General features: G+C 39.2%; 1 protein-coding gene and 1 long non-coding RNA gene across 2 annotated transcripts in view; both read right to left on the bottom strand.

Annotated features, from left to right (window-relative positions):
• Positions 1-13,632, bottom strand: part of KNL1 (kinetochore scaffold 1) — a gene marked incomplete at its 5' end in the record, with an annotated part of 35,827 nt that extends 22,195 nt beyond the window's left edge. The window contains 8 exons of the mRNA XM_081314377.1: positions 1,751-6,337; positions 7,284-7,333; positions 8,474-8,511; positions 8,908-8,947; positions 9,249-9,295; positions 9,957-10,018; positions 10,824-10,883; positions 13,606-13,632. Coding sequence (XP_081170503.1) covers positions 1,751-6,337; positions 7,284-7,333; positions 8,474-8,511; positions 8,908-8,947; positions 9,249-9,295; positions 9,957-10,018; positions 10,824-10,883; positions 13,606-13,632 — 4,911 coding nt within the window. The remainder of the gene's footprint in view (positions 1-1,750; positions 6,338-7,283; positions 7,334-8,473; positions 8,512-8,907; positions 8,948-9,248; positions 9,296-9,956; positions 10,019-10,823; positions 10,884-13,605) is intronic.
• Position 13,633: 1 nt separating this feature from the next.
• On the bottom strand, positions 13,634-16,874 carry LOC308660169. The gene is made up of 3 exons (XR_014024678.1): positions 16,790-16,874; positions 14,778-14,831; positions 13,634-13,645 (listed from the first exon to the last, which is right to left on the bottom strand). It is a non-coding gene; the product is annotated as an uncharacterized lncRNA (long non-coding RNA).
• Positions 16,875-17,209: the final 335 nt, after the last annotated feature.

Below are 17,209 nucleotides of genomic sequence, written 5' to 3'. Positions count from 1 at the left end.
GCACTTTCAGCAGTCCGTTCTGGGCCTTGCGAAAAAGGGCTAGGGCTTCAGCCGATTCGCCAAAGTCAACAAAAAAAAATAGCCCTTAGGGTTTCACATGCTCCTCCCTCACCTCGGTTGCTGATCGTTATCTTTTAACACAGACCACCTTCTGGAAGCTCAGTTGCAATGGGAATGAAAGCAAGCTGCTCTCCTACACCACAGGGCTGCGGCCTGGAAACAAGTGCCATTTTCAGAGTAATCGTAATGACTTATGGACCCTTCAAAGTGCTGGTTGCTTCCAGAAGAGGAGGAGGAGGAATGTGGCCTAGGAGCTAGCAAGAAACGATAGGGAAGGAAAACATTTAGCTCTCCTGCCTTTCCCGATTCTACTGCTGCCCATTTTTCTGTAGAGGTGCCTCTGCCTTTCAGGGGCAAACCAAGGACCAGTTCCTTAGCTTTTCAGAGCTTTCTTCTCTGATTGGCTGGCCACCGGTAGATACAAACTCTTGCTACATTTTGGGAAAGCTGCAAAGGCAGCAGCTTCTGGGCAAGCTTCTCAAAAATCTTTCCCTTGCTTTAACCGCATCTCTCCCCAAGAAAGCCCCATATTTTTTTTCCAATAAACAAACAAACAAACAAAAAAGGCTGGGACAGATCTTTTGTTGATCTTTCTCTCCCCTCCCTCCTCCCCAAATTAGGTGCCAAAACTAAACTCTCTGCCTCTGCCCTTTAATCTCTGTCCCTTTTAAAAACCTCATTTGCTAAATTACTGCATGTCTGGAAAGAGGGTTTAAAAAAATCCGACTCCAGGAAAGCAAGCAAGCAAAAAAAAACAACAAAAAACTTTCTGCAGCCTTCAGGATCTGAAGAAAAAAGCTGGAAAGCAAAAGTGGCTGAAGCGGAAACTTGTAGCAAACGGCCACGGCAGAAGCGGGATCCTAAAGAGGGGTTAGATAGGCAGCAAAATCCTTGGAAAGATTTTCTTTGCTTGCCTCATGATGACAGATGATCTCACCTGCAGGTTTCCTGTAAGATGTCAAACAGGAGTGGAGACTACGTGGCCCTGCCTGGAATCAGCCATATAGGAAGAGAACCGGCACAATACAGCGCCACCCACTCCTAACCGTATAGTCTTTCCTACCTATAAAACCTACGCTTGAGTGCTCAGATGTTGCTTACTTTAGAAAACGCTTTATTTAAATAGCTTTATTAAAAAGCTACTTCATAAAAATTTAACTCAGCTATGACTTAATACAAACATGTCAAAATGAAGAGTACTCAGCCAAAAATATGATCACTCCTTACAATCCTAGCAGTCAAGGTAGCAATGTTTATTAGTTATAGTTAGCATAACAGAAAACTAGTGAAAGAAAAAAGGGAAAAAAAACACCCCACTTCTGATTAGCCTTGAAAGCTACTTTTAATCATCTAAATTTCTCCACAATAAAAAAAAATCATTTTCTTCTAACATACAGATAGCCTTTATGTATGGGTAAGAAGTTAAAGCGAAGTTTAATGGTTCTGTATCTTTAAAATTATACGTCTTTTTAAATGTTATATAACCTATTCATTATCACCATTTTTGTTAGAGCATTTTTATCCTCAAGGTACAGGTGCCAGCATTACAACTGAAATAATGTTTTCCGGTATTACCTAGCTAATTTGTAGCTACTACTGATTTTCTTTAAAATAAAATCCTATTGCTGGGTAACTATTTTTCAATCCACAGACTTGCAATAACCCACCAAAATAGCAAACTTTTACCAACCTCCTTTTGTTCGGCAATATCATGCCAGTCCATATCTTTCTTGAACTTTTTTTCTTCTTGAATGTCCTCATTTTCTTGATTTCTAGCTCTCTTTAAGTTTTGATTAGTTTCAAACATTTCATTATTAACCATTATTTTTTCATTTATCTCATCTGGACATTTTTCTGGCACTTCATGACATAAAGATTCATTAGAATCCATTTCCTCTGCGTAGGAAGGAAGCAGTTCTTCATCTATGTAAAATTTCTGGGTTATTTTTTCTTTGGAACTCTTTGTAAGTAAAGGGACTTCGGAATCTTGAATTTCTGAGGTTTTATCCAGTTTGGCAGCAGTAGCTTCTATGTTGGAAAGTGCAGATTTTCTTTTATTGGGTAATTTAGGTGGGAAGATAGCCAAGGGTATTATTCTTGTTTTACTGTTATCTGTATTTAAAGGTACATTAAGAGGAATACCCACAGTAGAACTTATATTTATCCCTGCTTTAGAAGCTACTTCATTGGATTCAGTTCTTCCGTCTTCTTTCAACTTCAAGGAGCAATCTGGCTTCATTATCAGCTTGGGCAATTCTTCACTAAAATTGGACACAGCATCACAAGAGAACAGAACAAGTTCTGGTTTCTTCTCAGCATCTTGTAACTTTGGACAATTGCTGATAACGCCAGATCCTTTATTTAAAATGACTGGGTCTTCCACTGGAAGCATATTTATGAGACTGGATTTCAAGTCGTTATGTTGATCTTTTGAAAAGCTTCCCCATTCAGGTTTCTTTCTGATTTTGTCATCGTATGGAAGAACATCCAATGCTTTTAGAGTAGCATCATCTAATTGTCTTGACTGAGATAATGTTTTAAGGTCATCTTTTTCCATTTTGTTTTTCTCCGACAGGTTTTTCTCTCTGTTTAAATCAAGGACAATTTCATCAGATAGGATTGGCACTAGAGAGGACTTTTGGATAGGAAATATAGGTTTGTTCTTTTCATTTGAATCTATATTTGATACAGTTTCCTCCATATGATTATTAATTTCAGTTGTGCAAGACTCTAGTTGTCTCTCTTTCGTATTCAAAACGTTTTGCTGTACTTGGACAATGGACTTTTCAGATGTAGTTTTGTCAATATTTAATTTATTTTCACAATCAGCCATTGAAGCGGAGAATTCCGCATTAGATATAGCAAGGGAATGTAACTGACATTCATTTCTATCACTCCTAAACATCCTTTCAATTCCTGTTGTATAGTTGCTAGTTATCTCCATGTTCCCATCATCTGAAAAGGCAACTGTTTTCTCTTTTGGCATTCTGGAGGTGCTTGGTATCTGTTTTTCAACAGATAGCACATAGCAGTTTTGTTCCTTGTTGCCAACTGTGTTTTTTTTTATAAATTCCAGATCATTTGTCTTTTCCTTGTGATTCTGTTCCATATTTTTTTCTAGCATCTCTTTCTTAAATTTCTGCAGATTCCCACAACTTATAGTATCAGAGTGCAAGCTAGTAGCTTCTGTGCCATCCTGATAAGATGTGGTTGCATTAGTCTCACTGAAAGGAAAAAGTTGCTTAGTTCGGCTAGACACCTGGCAATATTCAGTTGTTTTGTTATCACATAGTACTGTGTGCATATTAGTACTTACTGGTTCATTGGCTGTTTGATTTGAAGAGGACTCCCATTCAGCATTCTTTTCTGGTTCAGTCTTATTCTTATGAAAATTTTCTTCAGGATTTTTAGCAAATGTAGGAAATCCTGCAGTACTCATATTATCCTGAGCAGATATTTGCAGTGTCTTTTTGTTATGGAAGACATCATCATGGTTAACTAACACCGTGTGGCATTTTGTAATCTCCATTTCATTATGTTGTTGTGCAAAAACACTAGTATTAACTGGGTTTACTAAGGTGGACTCACAGTTTAGATTTTTTTTCTGTGGCAAAGGTTTTAGATTATTTTTGAAAATTTCAGCTGATAAAGATTTTGTCATTTCCATATCATTATTGCTCATAATCGTGTTTTCTGCAGGAACAAAACTTGAGTATTTACTTATTGTTTCATAATTATTACGCACAGACATACTGGTTTCATTTGCACCATCTAAAAACATTTTCTGAGGGGCTGTCTTAGCTTGTTGAATATCATAGTTTACTGCTACTGTATGACTTCTTGTCATTTCCATCTCATTTTCATCCAGCAAACACACACCAGTTTCTTCCTTGGCAGATTTCACTAGAATTGCTTTGCCATTTTCTTTGTTTTTTAACTGAAGAGTCTCAAAGGCAGTATCTTTGACAGATGTCGTAGTGACTGGTTTAGTGATTTCCATGTCGTTATTATGCACAAACACTAGAGTTTTATCTGCAGGAACAAAAGACATGCTTTTATTTACTGCTATATTATTTGATCTATTAATGTTTGTATTCTCTTCAGAAGATGAAGTTTGTTCTTGAGTTCTTTCTACTGCCTCCATGAAGCTCTTTCTAAACTCTGGTTTACTGTTAGCAATCAAAAGAAATGCAGCAGAAGTATCACTATCTGACTCAATTCTTTTCCTTCCAGTTCCTGCATTCTGCTTTGGCACATTAAGTAAGTCAGGTATACTTCTAAGAGTTTCACTTGCCATAGGATTAGTTATTTCCACATCATTATTTAATGTAGATAGCAGAGTTTTATTTGAAGGTACAATCGATAGAACAGGGCTATCTTCTGAACAGGTGACAACATCATGGTTTAATGCTACTGTGTAGCTTCTAGTAATGTCCATTTCATCCCCGTCACTGAGGGAAAACACAATAGTCCTATCTTTGGTTGATCTAGTTCTACCAGATTTATTTTGCTTTTGCATAACCTGGGAACCAGAATTTTCTAGATACTGACTTATTATGCATGTTACGGGTTTAGTTTCATCCATATCATTATACACATTAGTAGTTTTGTCTACAGATTCTAATGGAAACACTTCAGTGGGTCTGTCATACTGCTGCATGTTGTAATTTACTGGCACCGTACAACTCTTGGTAATCTCCATTTCATTGTCTTCACTCAGTGGCAATGCCACAAACTTATCAGAATCTGAATCAGTTATGCTTTTCCTAATAGCACCTGTCAACTGCTGTGGTATATCCGGGAATGCAATAGGCTTCAGAGAATTATGTCTTAAAGATCCTACAGCTTTACTTATTTCCATATTCTTACTGAAAGTGAAGGTATTTTCATGTTCAGGTATTAAAGATACTACATTGTTTGAAAGCCCAAATGTTCTATTAATTGTACTATCTGCTACTGCTGAGTTAGTCCATTTAGTGATACCACTAGTAGTATATGGCATTAATGGAGTCTCTATCTGCTTTTTAAAACTCTTGGAAACTTGACTTGTATTTATGTTTTTTGCAGAGGTAAGATTTACTCTTTGGCTTAAAAGTTCCATGTTACCATGATCAGTTTCCTGATCTGCAGCAGTCATCTTACTGACTGAGTTAGAAGGCTGCATATTGTTTACATAAGAATTCATGGAAACATGATTTTTTGTAATGTCCATATCAATCTCTCTAAAATTAGTTCTGTCCATTAGCTTGAAAACATCATTTCTCTGTTTTTGAACTAAGCCATGAACAGGGCTATCTGTTCCTTTAGAATGTACTTCCCAGATTAAACCTGTACAATTCTTGGTCATTTCCATATCTTCAGAGAAATTAGTTTTATCACCATAGAGAACAGGTAGAGAAGTAATAGAAGAAAGGCACATGGGTTCTGTAATAGTTCCAAAACTAGTTTGTGAGGGTGAGGTGTCCCTGCTAGTTATCTTGATAGCAGAATTATGGTTAGTGTTTGCTTCCTTGTCATTTATATTTATTTCAGTGGGATACCTATTTGTCTTTTGCTGAATACCAAGCTGATAATTTGAAGTCCTTAGGGTACAGCTAACTGTGCTATGAGTAACCCAATTATCCTTTCCAAGATTCTGCTGTTGATTTATCATGCTACTTGTGCTAGTTCCAGATGGCAATAGTATTTCTATATTGGCAGTAATTGCATCCATTCTTTCAGCACATCCTAGTTGCTTTGGAGCAGAAAGAAAGAATTTTTCAGTAGATAGAGCAGAGGTTTCACCGTGTTGCCTATTATCATCAAGTCCTCCAAAGACAGTAGTCACGTTGCAATTTTCTGCTTGCAAATGAGAACATGCATTTTGTTTGGAAGAATAAGTTTTTCTTTCTGAAGCTGCTTCACCTGAAGGGATAACCTCATTACAGGGAGCTGAAAATAATTTAGTGGACTTTAAACTTTCCAAAAAGTCTCCTAAATTAATTTTGTGTGTCTTTTCAGTATTTGTTTTCTGGTGAGATAGATTACTTTTGTTCATTTTTACAGGGCTATATGAGAAGCAGGTTTCAGTAACTTGTGAAACTTTTTTTCCAGGTTCTATCTCAGACAAAAATGATTCAAAATTTATTTTCTTGGGTTTGTCAGTTTCTTGGCAGACTTTAGTGTCGTGGGTAATCAAGACTGTGTGACCAGATGTCATATCCATTTCATTTTGTTCTGAAAAAATCAGTGTTCTATCCATGATGTTCAACTCTTGGATAGGGTTGGCATCAAGACACTATAAAAAAAGAAGAAATTGCTGACATTTTAACTACTAGTTATATTTAAGCTACGTTTAACAAATCTATGTTATACTGAAAACCAACACTTAGTCCTTTATATAAATAAAATTAAAATACACTACTTATTTTAAATTCATCTTTTGAATTTCATAAATATGGGAATGGTTTGACAATTTTGGGTTCAAATGTGATTGGTTTTAACTGAAAACTGTTACAAAAAAGAAAGAACCCTGAATTTTGAAATTAAGCAGTTATTATCTGCAATAAATGAAAGGGAGATAAAAAGGAGGCATCTGAAGAATAGTTCAGATCAATTACATATATTTATGTATCAATTATGTCTCAGGTTTCAAAGAAAAGATAATAATAAGTACTGGGAGAATTACAAATTCCAAATGCTCTCAACAGTCATTCTTATAAAGTTATTTTAAAGAAAGGAGAAAATCTTCAAGATATGTTTACTGGCAGAATCATGTTTAAATACATTACATGAAGGCAGAGAAATGAAGAGAAAGTTTGAGGACTTGTAGATCAAGAATATAAACTGAAAAATATGGAATTAAAAATCAGTGTGGAATCTAAATCAGAACATTGAAAATGTTTAAATTTGTATTTCTCTTACGTATAAACAGACCTTGTAATTTGCAAGCCAAAGCTTTCCAGTTAAATCTTCTGTTCAAGCAATTTGAATGAAATAAACTATCATCCATTTAAATAATTGCTTAAAGTATTATTTGAGTTGCTGCCAAAATAAGCAACTATGAAAGGAATGCTGACAGGGTAGTTATCCTTCAACTCAGGGAATTCCTGGAAGGTGCATTAGCTTCTTTTGGAAAACTTCTAGTGATGTTTATAGGTGTTTTTAAGCATTCCAATAAATCTTATTGTATTATGTTAAATTGATATGATAGATTACAAAGATTAAAAATTGGTGCATTTTACCTCCATTTGTTGCAAAGTGTGAATAGGAGCATGAAGTAAAGTGTTCATCCCTTTGAGGAAGAAAATAGGATTAAATCCTTCTGGTTAGCATTTTGACATGCCACATACTTCTTATATATATAAAATCAATCTATTCACTGCCCTAACCTAGTGCTAGCAAAAGATTAAATTTTCTAGATGCAAGAAGTTTCTTCATAGTATTCATCTTGTATCCCATTTGGTTTCCATTCTACTTTCTATTGTTCAAGCAGCGGTGCCCATTACAAGCCACAATGATATATCCATACTCAAGATAAATTATATAATTATTTGATTTTTAAATTTTTTTTATCGTGCCTTTATTGTTTATAAATAATTCAAGGTAGCAAACATACCTAATACTCCTTCCTACTCCAATTTTCCTGCAAGGTGGTTTGGGCTGAGAGTACTGTCCCAAATGTTTCATATCTAAGGCAGGACTAAAACTCATGATGTCCAAGATACATATGTAAGTTGTGTCAGTTGCATGATTTAACAAACTTTTTTTTGTTCACCCTGCAAATGACCATGCCCTCAAGTCTTATTTTTCACTTGCATCTTCATGTAGGGTTACATTCTTCCCTACATGAGGATCCACGGTGGCATAATTGTAAAAATGCAGTGTTGCAGGCTAACTCTGCCCACCTACTGCCAGAAGTTCGATCCTGACTGGCTCAAGGTTGACTCAGCCTTCCAAACCTCTAAGATTGGTAAAATGAGGGCCCAGATTGTTGCGGGCAATATGCTAACATTGTAAATTGCTCAGAGAATGCTGTAAAGCACTATGGAGCAGTATATAAATCTAAGTGCTATTGCTAATACATTGCCTAATATTGACCCTTGATTTAGCTCTTTTCTTCTATACAATTTGTTCCACCATTTTTTTTCATATATCCAATTTATCTGCAATTCAGAAAATTAGCAGTTTTCTTCATTTTCTCAGAAATGAGTTACTACAATATATTGATTTTAACAGCCTCACCACATAATCATTTGATGTGAACCTATCAGGATTCAGAAGCTTCTCTGTCACAAATTCAATATATTTCATATTACTGCTTAGCAACTACGTTTTTATGAATCACAGCTATCAATAAAACTTTGAATATTTATTGGGTGGCCATATAAATTGAAATCCTTGCACAAATAAAAAGTAATGAAATAAATGTTACCAGTTATTTCATATTTGGTAGCTTCTGGTTCTTCATTTCTAGGAAAAAAAACCTGTCTTAAAATTAACTTTTATTAAAAGGCTTCTTAAGCAAAGCAAACAGGAATATAATTCGAAATTGTAAATGCTGGAGTTAACGGACTGTTTCTAAGAAATTTAGCATTTAATAACAAATTCATGGATATTGTTTAGAACATTGATTTGTCTGACAACAACTTATTAGTGAAATCATTCTAGCTCCAACTGCAAATATGGAACCCTTTCTTTAGTCATCAGTTTTAGAATTGTGAACTGGAACACTAATAACATGATAAAGATGAATGTATTAAATGTACTAAACAAACAGTCCTGATATTAGTATGAATGCATACAAAACAGAGTGATGGGGCCATTTTAAAAGAAATTATCTGACATTCTATTCATTCAATAACTTACTCATTTAGCAGATTTTGATTTCTTGCTTCTTTTGCAGGTTCTAAAAAAAACATTGTGAAAAATGACCAAAATTATAAGAAACATATGTGGTAATCATAGTAATGTAATAGAGCAGTCCCCAACTCCCGATCCATGGACTGGCACCGGTCTGCAACATGCTAGAAACCAGGCCTTGCAAACAAGCAGGATGCAGGCAGCACACGAAACCACACCCTCTCCAGTCCTCAGAAAAACTTCTCTCTGTGGAAACAGTCCGTGGTGCCCAAAGGTTTGGGGGCCGCTGATGTAGTACATCTATTTTATCTGTATCTACAACTTAAGAATAATTAAAAAGTTCTTACCTGCATGATTTAATTCGACAAAAGTTTGAGGATCATGTGGAAAGACCCTAAAAGCAGTGATAAATTTAGTATACTTAGAATATAAATTTAGAAGTAACTATTTTTAACGCAACAGTATTATTTCACAAGAAATACCGACACACAGATCATACACTTTGCTAACATACAAAAAAAAATTTTTTCCTTGTAGTTAGTCCTGATTTTGAATTAACCTGTACTGTGTTTCAAACCTGGTTCTATTTAGTGCCTGGAAAGTTGCTCTTACCAAGCAGTTTCTGGGCATGAACTGGAGACTCTTTGGAAAATGCCGCATCTGCTTTTAACAGATGTACTGCATATCCTAATATACATACTTTATTTCCTTTTGGATTGCTAATATTAAATGTATTGACTTAAATGTCAGCAAACTAGATATTATAAAATATCTCGAAATGAAGACAACTTATTCTTATTTAGTACTTAAGAAATTCCTCAAATTAAATAATATTTATATTAAAACAATTGAAACATCTCTGTATTACTTCTTGAAGAATATTCTGTAGCCTCTATATCATATATCGTTCTTTATATATTGGAATGCATTTATATTTGAAGTGCTTTTCCAACAAACTCAGGAGATAGGGCGGCATATAAGTCCCAAAAATAAATAAATAAATAAATAAATAAATAAACAAACAAACAAACAAACTAACTAACTAACTAACTCACCTTATGGTCTCTGCAAAACTCACCCGCCTGGAATTTTTCTGACGTTTCTCAACATTGTATTCCTGTACACACAAGACAAATTAAATTCAAAGGCAAATTCTCTTTTGACTAGAACATGCAAAATGGGTAAGGTGACATATAACTTACTGCCTATATCTGAACAAACTTTAAGGGATAGGTGTATCTGTGGTATTTAATCACAGGTAAACATGGAAGAAAAACCATGAACATGATTTGATTTCCTCTCAGTCTTGGCGATGCAGCACAATTCTACAGTAATAGAATTGATTCTCAAGTGAAAGCCCTGATAAGCAATATGTTTTAAAATTGTCTTGGCATGGAAATGTGCTGTGTTTGCAGTACAGTTCAGCAGGAATGGACAAAACACTATGTTCAAGATGTAGAATGTTTAATTTTTATTCCATAACACACTATTCTGGGAGTGGCCTGCAATTTTCTAAAAGCACATCTTCCAAAACTGGAAATGATTCACTGTGATCTATATGTCTGAAGTAAGCCAAAAAATTGTATGCTCTCTCAATTTGGCACTTTTCAGGAGAAAAATTGAATTTTCTATAGCACTAGAACAGTTTTTTACAGATAATTGCAATCAAGGTACATGCTTAAGGTCCATGGTCTGTGACAGAATACAATCCCAGTTACATTATGGAATAACATTGTGTAATATTCCCAGAACGTTGCAACCTCATCCTAAATAGACTTCCCTGGTATTATATTTCACTGTCTTCAGTTGGATTTTTCCCACATAAACATGTCACATTATTTTGTTTTATAGTTACTAAAATCTATAAAATATGAGGGTTTTTTTATGAGACTATCTTCCAATCAATAAATGCTAGTGGTTACCTGAGTAAATTCATTTCCTATGCCTAAGTCAGAAAGAGGTGTTCGGGGAGCTTTTAAAATCTAAAAAGAAGATAAATAGAGTTCAGAAAATAATGTTCACATTGCCAAAAGTTAATTTCTGAAGGAAGCAGTTGTTTTCATAATGATAGGTACATTGATTTTAACATATACCATAGTTTCCGGCCTATAAGGCGACTTTTTAACCCATGAAAATCTTCTCAAAAGTCAGGGGTTGTCTTATACACCAGGTGCTGAAACTTTAGGGACAGGGCTGGCTGGAAAACCTGGAGCGGATCTTCCATTTAGTCTGCGCAGGGAAAGCGGGACCAATTGGAGTAGAAGCTGCAGTCTGTGATTTTTTACAGGCTGGGGTCTGGGCGTCTTTCCTTCTAAAGTTGAAGAGCAGCTGTAGGCAGGTGGGGAATGCAAGAGCAACTTGAAAGGCAGGTGGGGAATGCCGTAGCCAGAGCAGCTGCTTAGCTCTAAGGACACATTTGACTCAGGAACTGGGCGGGCTGGCTGGAAAACCTGGAGCGGATCTCCCATTTGGTCTTTTTTTTTAATCCCATTTATATCCCGCCCTTCTCCGAAGACTCAGGGCGGCTTACAATTTAAAGCACAAATCAATGTGCTTAGCAATAGCCTTCATTCTATGTATATGCCTGCTTATTAGGGCTTTCAGCCCCCCCCCCCAAGCGGCATTATTACAAAGTCAGCTTATTGCCCCCAACAATCTTGGTCCTCATTTTACCTACCTCGGAAGGATGGAAGGCTGACTCAACCTTGAGCCTGGAGGGATGAGAACCTGCACTAATTGCAGGCAGCTGGTGTTACTTAAGGCTCTGCGCAGGGAAAGCTTTAGAGTGAATTAGGAAAAGTGAAAAAGTGAATTAGGAAAATAGGAAACAGTTGCTGGAATTGGGTATGTGTAGTTTAACGAAGAGAAGGGTGAGGGGTGACATGATAGCAGTGATCCAATATCTCAGGGGCTGCCACAAAGAAGAGGGAGCCAAGCTATTCTCCAAAGCACCTGAAAGCAGGACAAGAAGCAATGGATGGAAACTAATCAAGGAGAGAAGCAACCTAGAACTAAGGAGAAACTTCCTGACAGTTAGAACAATTAACCAGTGGAACAACCTGCCTCCAGAAGTGGTGAATGCTCCAACACTGGAGGTTTTTAAGAAGAGACTGGACAGCCATTTGTCTGAAATGGTATAGGGTTTCCTGCCTTAGCAGGGGGCTGGACTAGATGACCTCCAAGGTCCCTTCCAACTTATTATTATTATTATTATTATTATTATTATTATTATTATTATTATTATTATTAAGTTTAATCCACTTGCACTGTTTTATGTTTACATGTTTGATGACAAACAGCCTTGTTTATAAGTGACAGTTTTCCTACTAAATACCTGCATGTCATAAGCATTTGAATTAAAATTACCATATTAAAATCAAATCTGATATTTTTTAATTTTTATTTGGTGTGCGTTGGAAGAGGGGTAGTCTTATACGGCGAGTATAGCCCAAACCCTATAATTTAACAGGAAATGTAGGGGGTCGTCTTATACGCCCAGTCGTCTTATACGCCGGAAAATACGGTAGTATAAAACTATAGCTTACCTCTATTATTTGGCCTCTCTCTTTTCCAAGACTGAAAGCATTTATCTGCAGGATATTTCTTAAATAGTCCAATTACTGTAATCCAAATAGCAACCCATTTTGGAAAACCTCAAAGAGTAGATTCAAAGTGAATTCTAACATGCCTCAACTATTTAAGAAATGTCCTGAAGGTCATGTCTTGTAGATACACGTAAAAACAAGATACTAATTCACATCTTATTAGTAACCATATAATAATCTAAACATTTCAATATCCAAATAGTACATTCTATTGAGCAGATTATGAAATGCAATAAAATATGAAATCCACACTATTGTAGCATTATTTTCCATAGCTAGAATTGTAAAATACTAAAACAAAGTAACCACTTTGGTATGCAACAGTTACAAAAACCTGACTGAATATTCTGTAAAACATTTTTTGCCTTGCACAAATATGAAAAATTTTCTCTTTATTTAAAGCAAGAAATTAAGTAGTCAGCTTGAGGGCACATCATTCTGGAGAAAAATCTGTGTGGTTACTAAGAGTTGACACCACTTCCATGATACATAATAAATCAATTAAAATGCCAGGATAAAAAAAAATCAGTCACTGAGAGGGCTATCATACAGTTGACTGTTTCAGATCAGAAATTATCATAATAGCAAACTATATTCAGCTAAAAATATTTTGGTTTTTTTAGCCACCCATGAAAGTAGTCTTCCATGGTTGTTCAGTAAGTATGTTTATATTCTGCCTTTATTATTTTTATAGATAACTCAAAGGTGGTGAACATAGCTAACACGCCTTCCTCCTATTTTCCCCACAACAACCCTGTGAGGTGGGTTGGGCTGAGAGGTGGTGACTGGCCCAGTCACCAGGCCTGTTTTTCATGTTTAAGGCAGGACTTGAGCTCATGGTCTCCTGCTTTTTAGCCTGCTACCTTAACCCTTAGGCCTAGGAAATAATATGTCTTTATGACAAAACTTTCTAACATAATAGAAAAATATACTGTAGTGTATCTATTAATTCAGTAGACATAAGACCTAGGAACATCAGTTATAACATCTTTTTGATAAATTGTTCGTGTTATAAAGAAACACTTTTGTTAGATCACTTGTTATAAATAAACTACTATTACTTTCTTCTACAAAGAAAACTACTATAAGTTATACTTACTGATGAAATTCTTCTTTTATTCGTGTCATCTGTAATGTCTCTAAAATAAAATGGAAAAAGAAAACTACATGAAAGCTAATATCCATTTATTACCAACAATATGTATAGGGATACGTGTATATATTAGATGTATGCATACAATAAAAATAGTTACTATTTCAAAAGGTAAAATAAAAACAGCATTTAAAACTTAAGAACAGCAATAACTGCATTACTGTACACCACATAGAGCACGGGTCGGCAACCCGCGGCTCCGGAGCCGCATGCGGCTCTTTGAGCCGTCCCCTGCGGCTCCCAGCCGCCCGGTGCACGCGCACCTCTTCGAACGGGCAGTGGTGCGCGCGCACCTCTCCAAATGGAGAGTGGCACCGCCCGTTAGGAGAGGTGCGCGCGCACCTCTCCGAATGGGCGCAGGTGCGCGCGCACCTCCCCAAACCTTTGGAGAGGTGCGCGCGGACCTCCGCGCAAACGGGCAGCGGCGCCGCTCATTGGGAAAGCTGCCGCGGCCCGTTTGCAGGCTGCCGAAAGCGGCAGCTCTGCAAACGGGCCGTGGCAGCTTTCCCAACAAGCGGCGCCGCTGCCCATTCCGAGAGGTGCGCGCGCACCTCTCCGAACGAGCGGAGGTGCGCGCGCACCTCCCCAAACCTTTGGAGAGGTGCGCGTGGACCTCCGCGCGAACGGGTAGCGGCGCCGCTCGTTGGGAAAGCTGCCGCGGCCCATTTGCAGAGCTGCCGAAAGCGGCAGCTCTGCAAACGGGCCGTGGCAGCTTTCCCAACAAGCGGCACCGCTGCCCATTCGCGTGGAGGTACGCGCGCACCTCCGGTCGTTCGGAGAGGTGCGCGCGCACCTCTCGGAATGGGCAGGGGCGCCGCTCTTTGAGGAAGCTGCCACGGCCCGTCTGCAAAGCTGCCGAAAGCGGCAGCTTTGCAGACGGGCCGTCGCCGTCGGGCAACCGGGAACCGGTTCCATCTCATTTTTAAAAAAATGGCAGCCGCGTGCGTCCGCGCATGCGCAAAAAACCTTTTTGCGCATGCGCGTGCATGGACACACGCACGCGGCTCCCTCTTTTTTTAATTTGTGATGGAACCGGTTCCCAGTGGCTCTTTTTCTTTTTTAGGTTGCCGACCCCTGACATAGAGTAACAAAAACCTATCACTGTAAGCTCAACTTACTTCTCCTCATTCATCTCAGAGTATATCCTGTCCGTTTTTGGAAGCCTTTGGTATCTGCAGTATTAGCAAATCAAAACACAATAGGACATTAGTCAATCAAAATACAATGTCAAAGCACAAGCTGCCTTTGGGAACTTTCCAGGCTGGAAACAATATAAACACACCTTATGTCATAAAATGTAAATGAGAAAATATTTTTGGTTGTCAATGACGTAGCAAACGACCCTGAGAGAAAACTTAAAATACTGAAACAATTACTTGAATTGAATTTTAACATGTGATCATTTCAAGCATGGATCGATACAGTACAGGTAGTCCTCGACTTATGATCACAATTGAACCCATTTTTTTTCTGTTAAGTGAGACATTTAAGTGAGTTTGGCCCCATTCTATGACCTTTCTTGCTACAGTTGTAAAGTGAATCCCTGCAGCCGATTAATTTAATAACCCAGTTGTTAATTGAATCTGGCTTCCTCATTGACTTTGCTTGTCAGAAGGTCACAAAAATCTAATCACGTGACCTTGGGACATAGAGTCATAAATATGAACCTGTTGCCAAGCATCTGAATTTTGATCGTGGGGACGCTGCAAAGGTTGTAACTGTGAGAACCGGTCCTAGGTCACATTTTCCACTGCCACTGTAACTTTGAACAGTCACTAAATAAACTGTTGTAACCCGAGGACTATCTGTACTTTGAATGGGATGCCTTCCAAGTGTGAACCTGAGACCAGGGATGAACTCTCGCTGCATGACCCTTGTTCCCAGAAGGGAATCTGGAAGGCCCAGCCACTGAAGGTCCTTCCCCAGAAGTAAGTAAGTAAGTAAGTAAGTAAGTAAGTAAGTAAGTAAGTAAGTACTTCTGCTCGGACCCGGACTCGCCATGGGGACTGCTTAGGGCAGGGGTAGGCAACCTTGCAAGGCGATCAAACCGGTCAGTCCTAGAGGAGATCAACCCTGACTGCTCTTTAGAAGGCCAGATCCTGAAGCTAAAACTCAAAATCCTTTGGCCACCTAATGAGAAGGACTCACTGGAGAAGAGCCTAATGCGGGGAAAGATTGAGGGCAAGAGGAGAAGGGGACGACAGAGAATGAGGTGGCTCCAGGGTAGGCAACCTTGGCTCTTTTATGACTCGTGGACTTCAACTCCCAGAATTCCTGAGCAGCATAGCTGGCTCAGGAATTCTGGGAGTTGAAGTCCATGAGTCATAAAAGAGCCAAGGTTGCCTACCCCTGAGGTGGCTGGACGGAGTCACTGAAGCAGTAGGCGTGAGCTTAACTGGACTCCAGAAGATGGTAGAGGACAGGAAGGCCTGGAGGAACGTCGTCCGTAGGGTCGCGATGGGTGGGACACGACTTCGCAGCTAAAGAACAACAGGCAACCTTGGCTCTTTTATGACTCGTTGACTTCAACTCCCAGAATTCCTGAGCCAGCCAGGCTGGCTCAGGAATTCTGGGAGTTGAAGTCCACGAGTCATAAAAGAGCCAAGGTTGCCTATCCCTGGCTTAGGGAAACATCCGAGCAGAGAAGAGACAAGCCTAGCCCTTCGGCATTTCTGCATTGGTTTGCCCGGGAGCTTCTCCCTGGCAAAAGTAGGGGCCGCGGACTCCAAAGGCAGGGAAGAGTTCCGGCGCAGGAGAAACGCAGGGTCGTGGACGGAAGCCGAGCCTGCAGAAGGTACCTACGGTCAAGCCTCCCTGACGAAGACGAGGATTCTCGCTCGGGCAGAAATAAAGCCCTCTTTCCTCCCCTCCCCACTTACAGCACGAGTCACTGCTCCTCCGCGGGCCGAAGAGGAGCAGAAATCTTCCGACAGAAAAGGGGAGGGAAAGATGGGGGGCGGAGGGTGAGGCCGTTTAGAAGTTCCTAAGAAAATGGAGTCATCGGCGGCGGGTCTCCGGCTGCCTTCCCCCGGCTAGCCGTGAGGAAAAGTAGCTTCGCGGGAGGGCGTTGGTTCGGGAAAAGGCTCGGTTCGGACGAGACTTGGGGAAACCAGCCGCAAACCCGCCTCACCTAACGCAAGAACTGGCGCTGCCCTTAAGTACCACACACTGGCTACTCAGGCCAAGGCTCCTTTCCCGCTTCAGGTTAAATCCGGGTCCCTTTTTCGCCGTCAGGATCGGTCGACTTTCCCGGTCATTGCTGCCCCAGCTGCCAAGACTGAAGCCGCCAAGCCTTCGGATTCAAACTAACCGCCAGGCTTCACGCATGCGCCGCCGCCGCCTTTAATGCTCCTGAAGGCTCCTTTGCATCATGGCGCTTTCCTCTTGCCGTACAACGTTCGTGCTCCACACACCCCCCCCCGCCAAGTGGCCACGAATGTTCTACGCCAGGGGTAGGCAACCTCGGCTCTTTTATGACTCATGGACTTCAACTCCCAGAATTCCTGAGTCACCCTCTCCAGTTTGTTATGTAACACTCGAAGGGAGGAGG

The sequence above is a fragment of the Vipera berus genome (assembly GCF_964194415.1).
Source record: "Vipera berus genome assembly, chromosome: 1".
NCBI classification, from domain to species: Eukaryota; Metazoa; Chordata; class Lepidosauria; order Squamata; family Viperidae; genus Vipera; species Vipera berus.
Note: the sequence above shows the minus strand (reverse complement) of the source record. Positions and strands in the feature narration are given on the sequence as shown.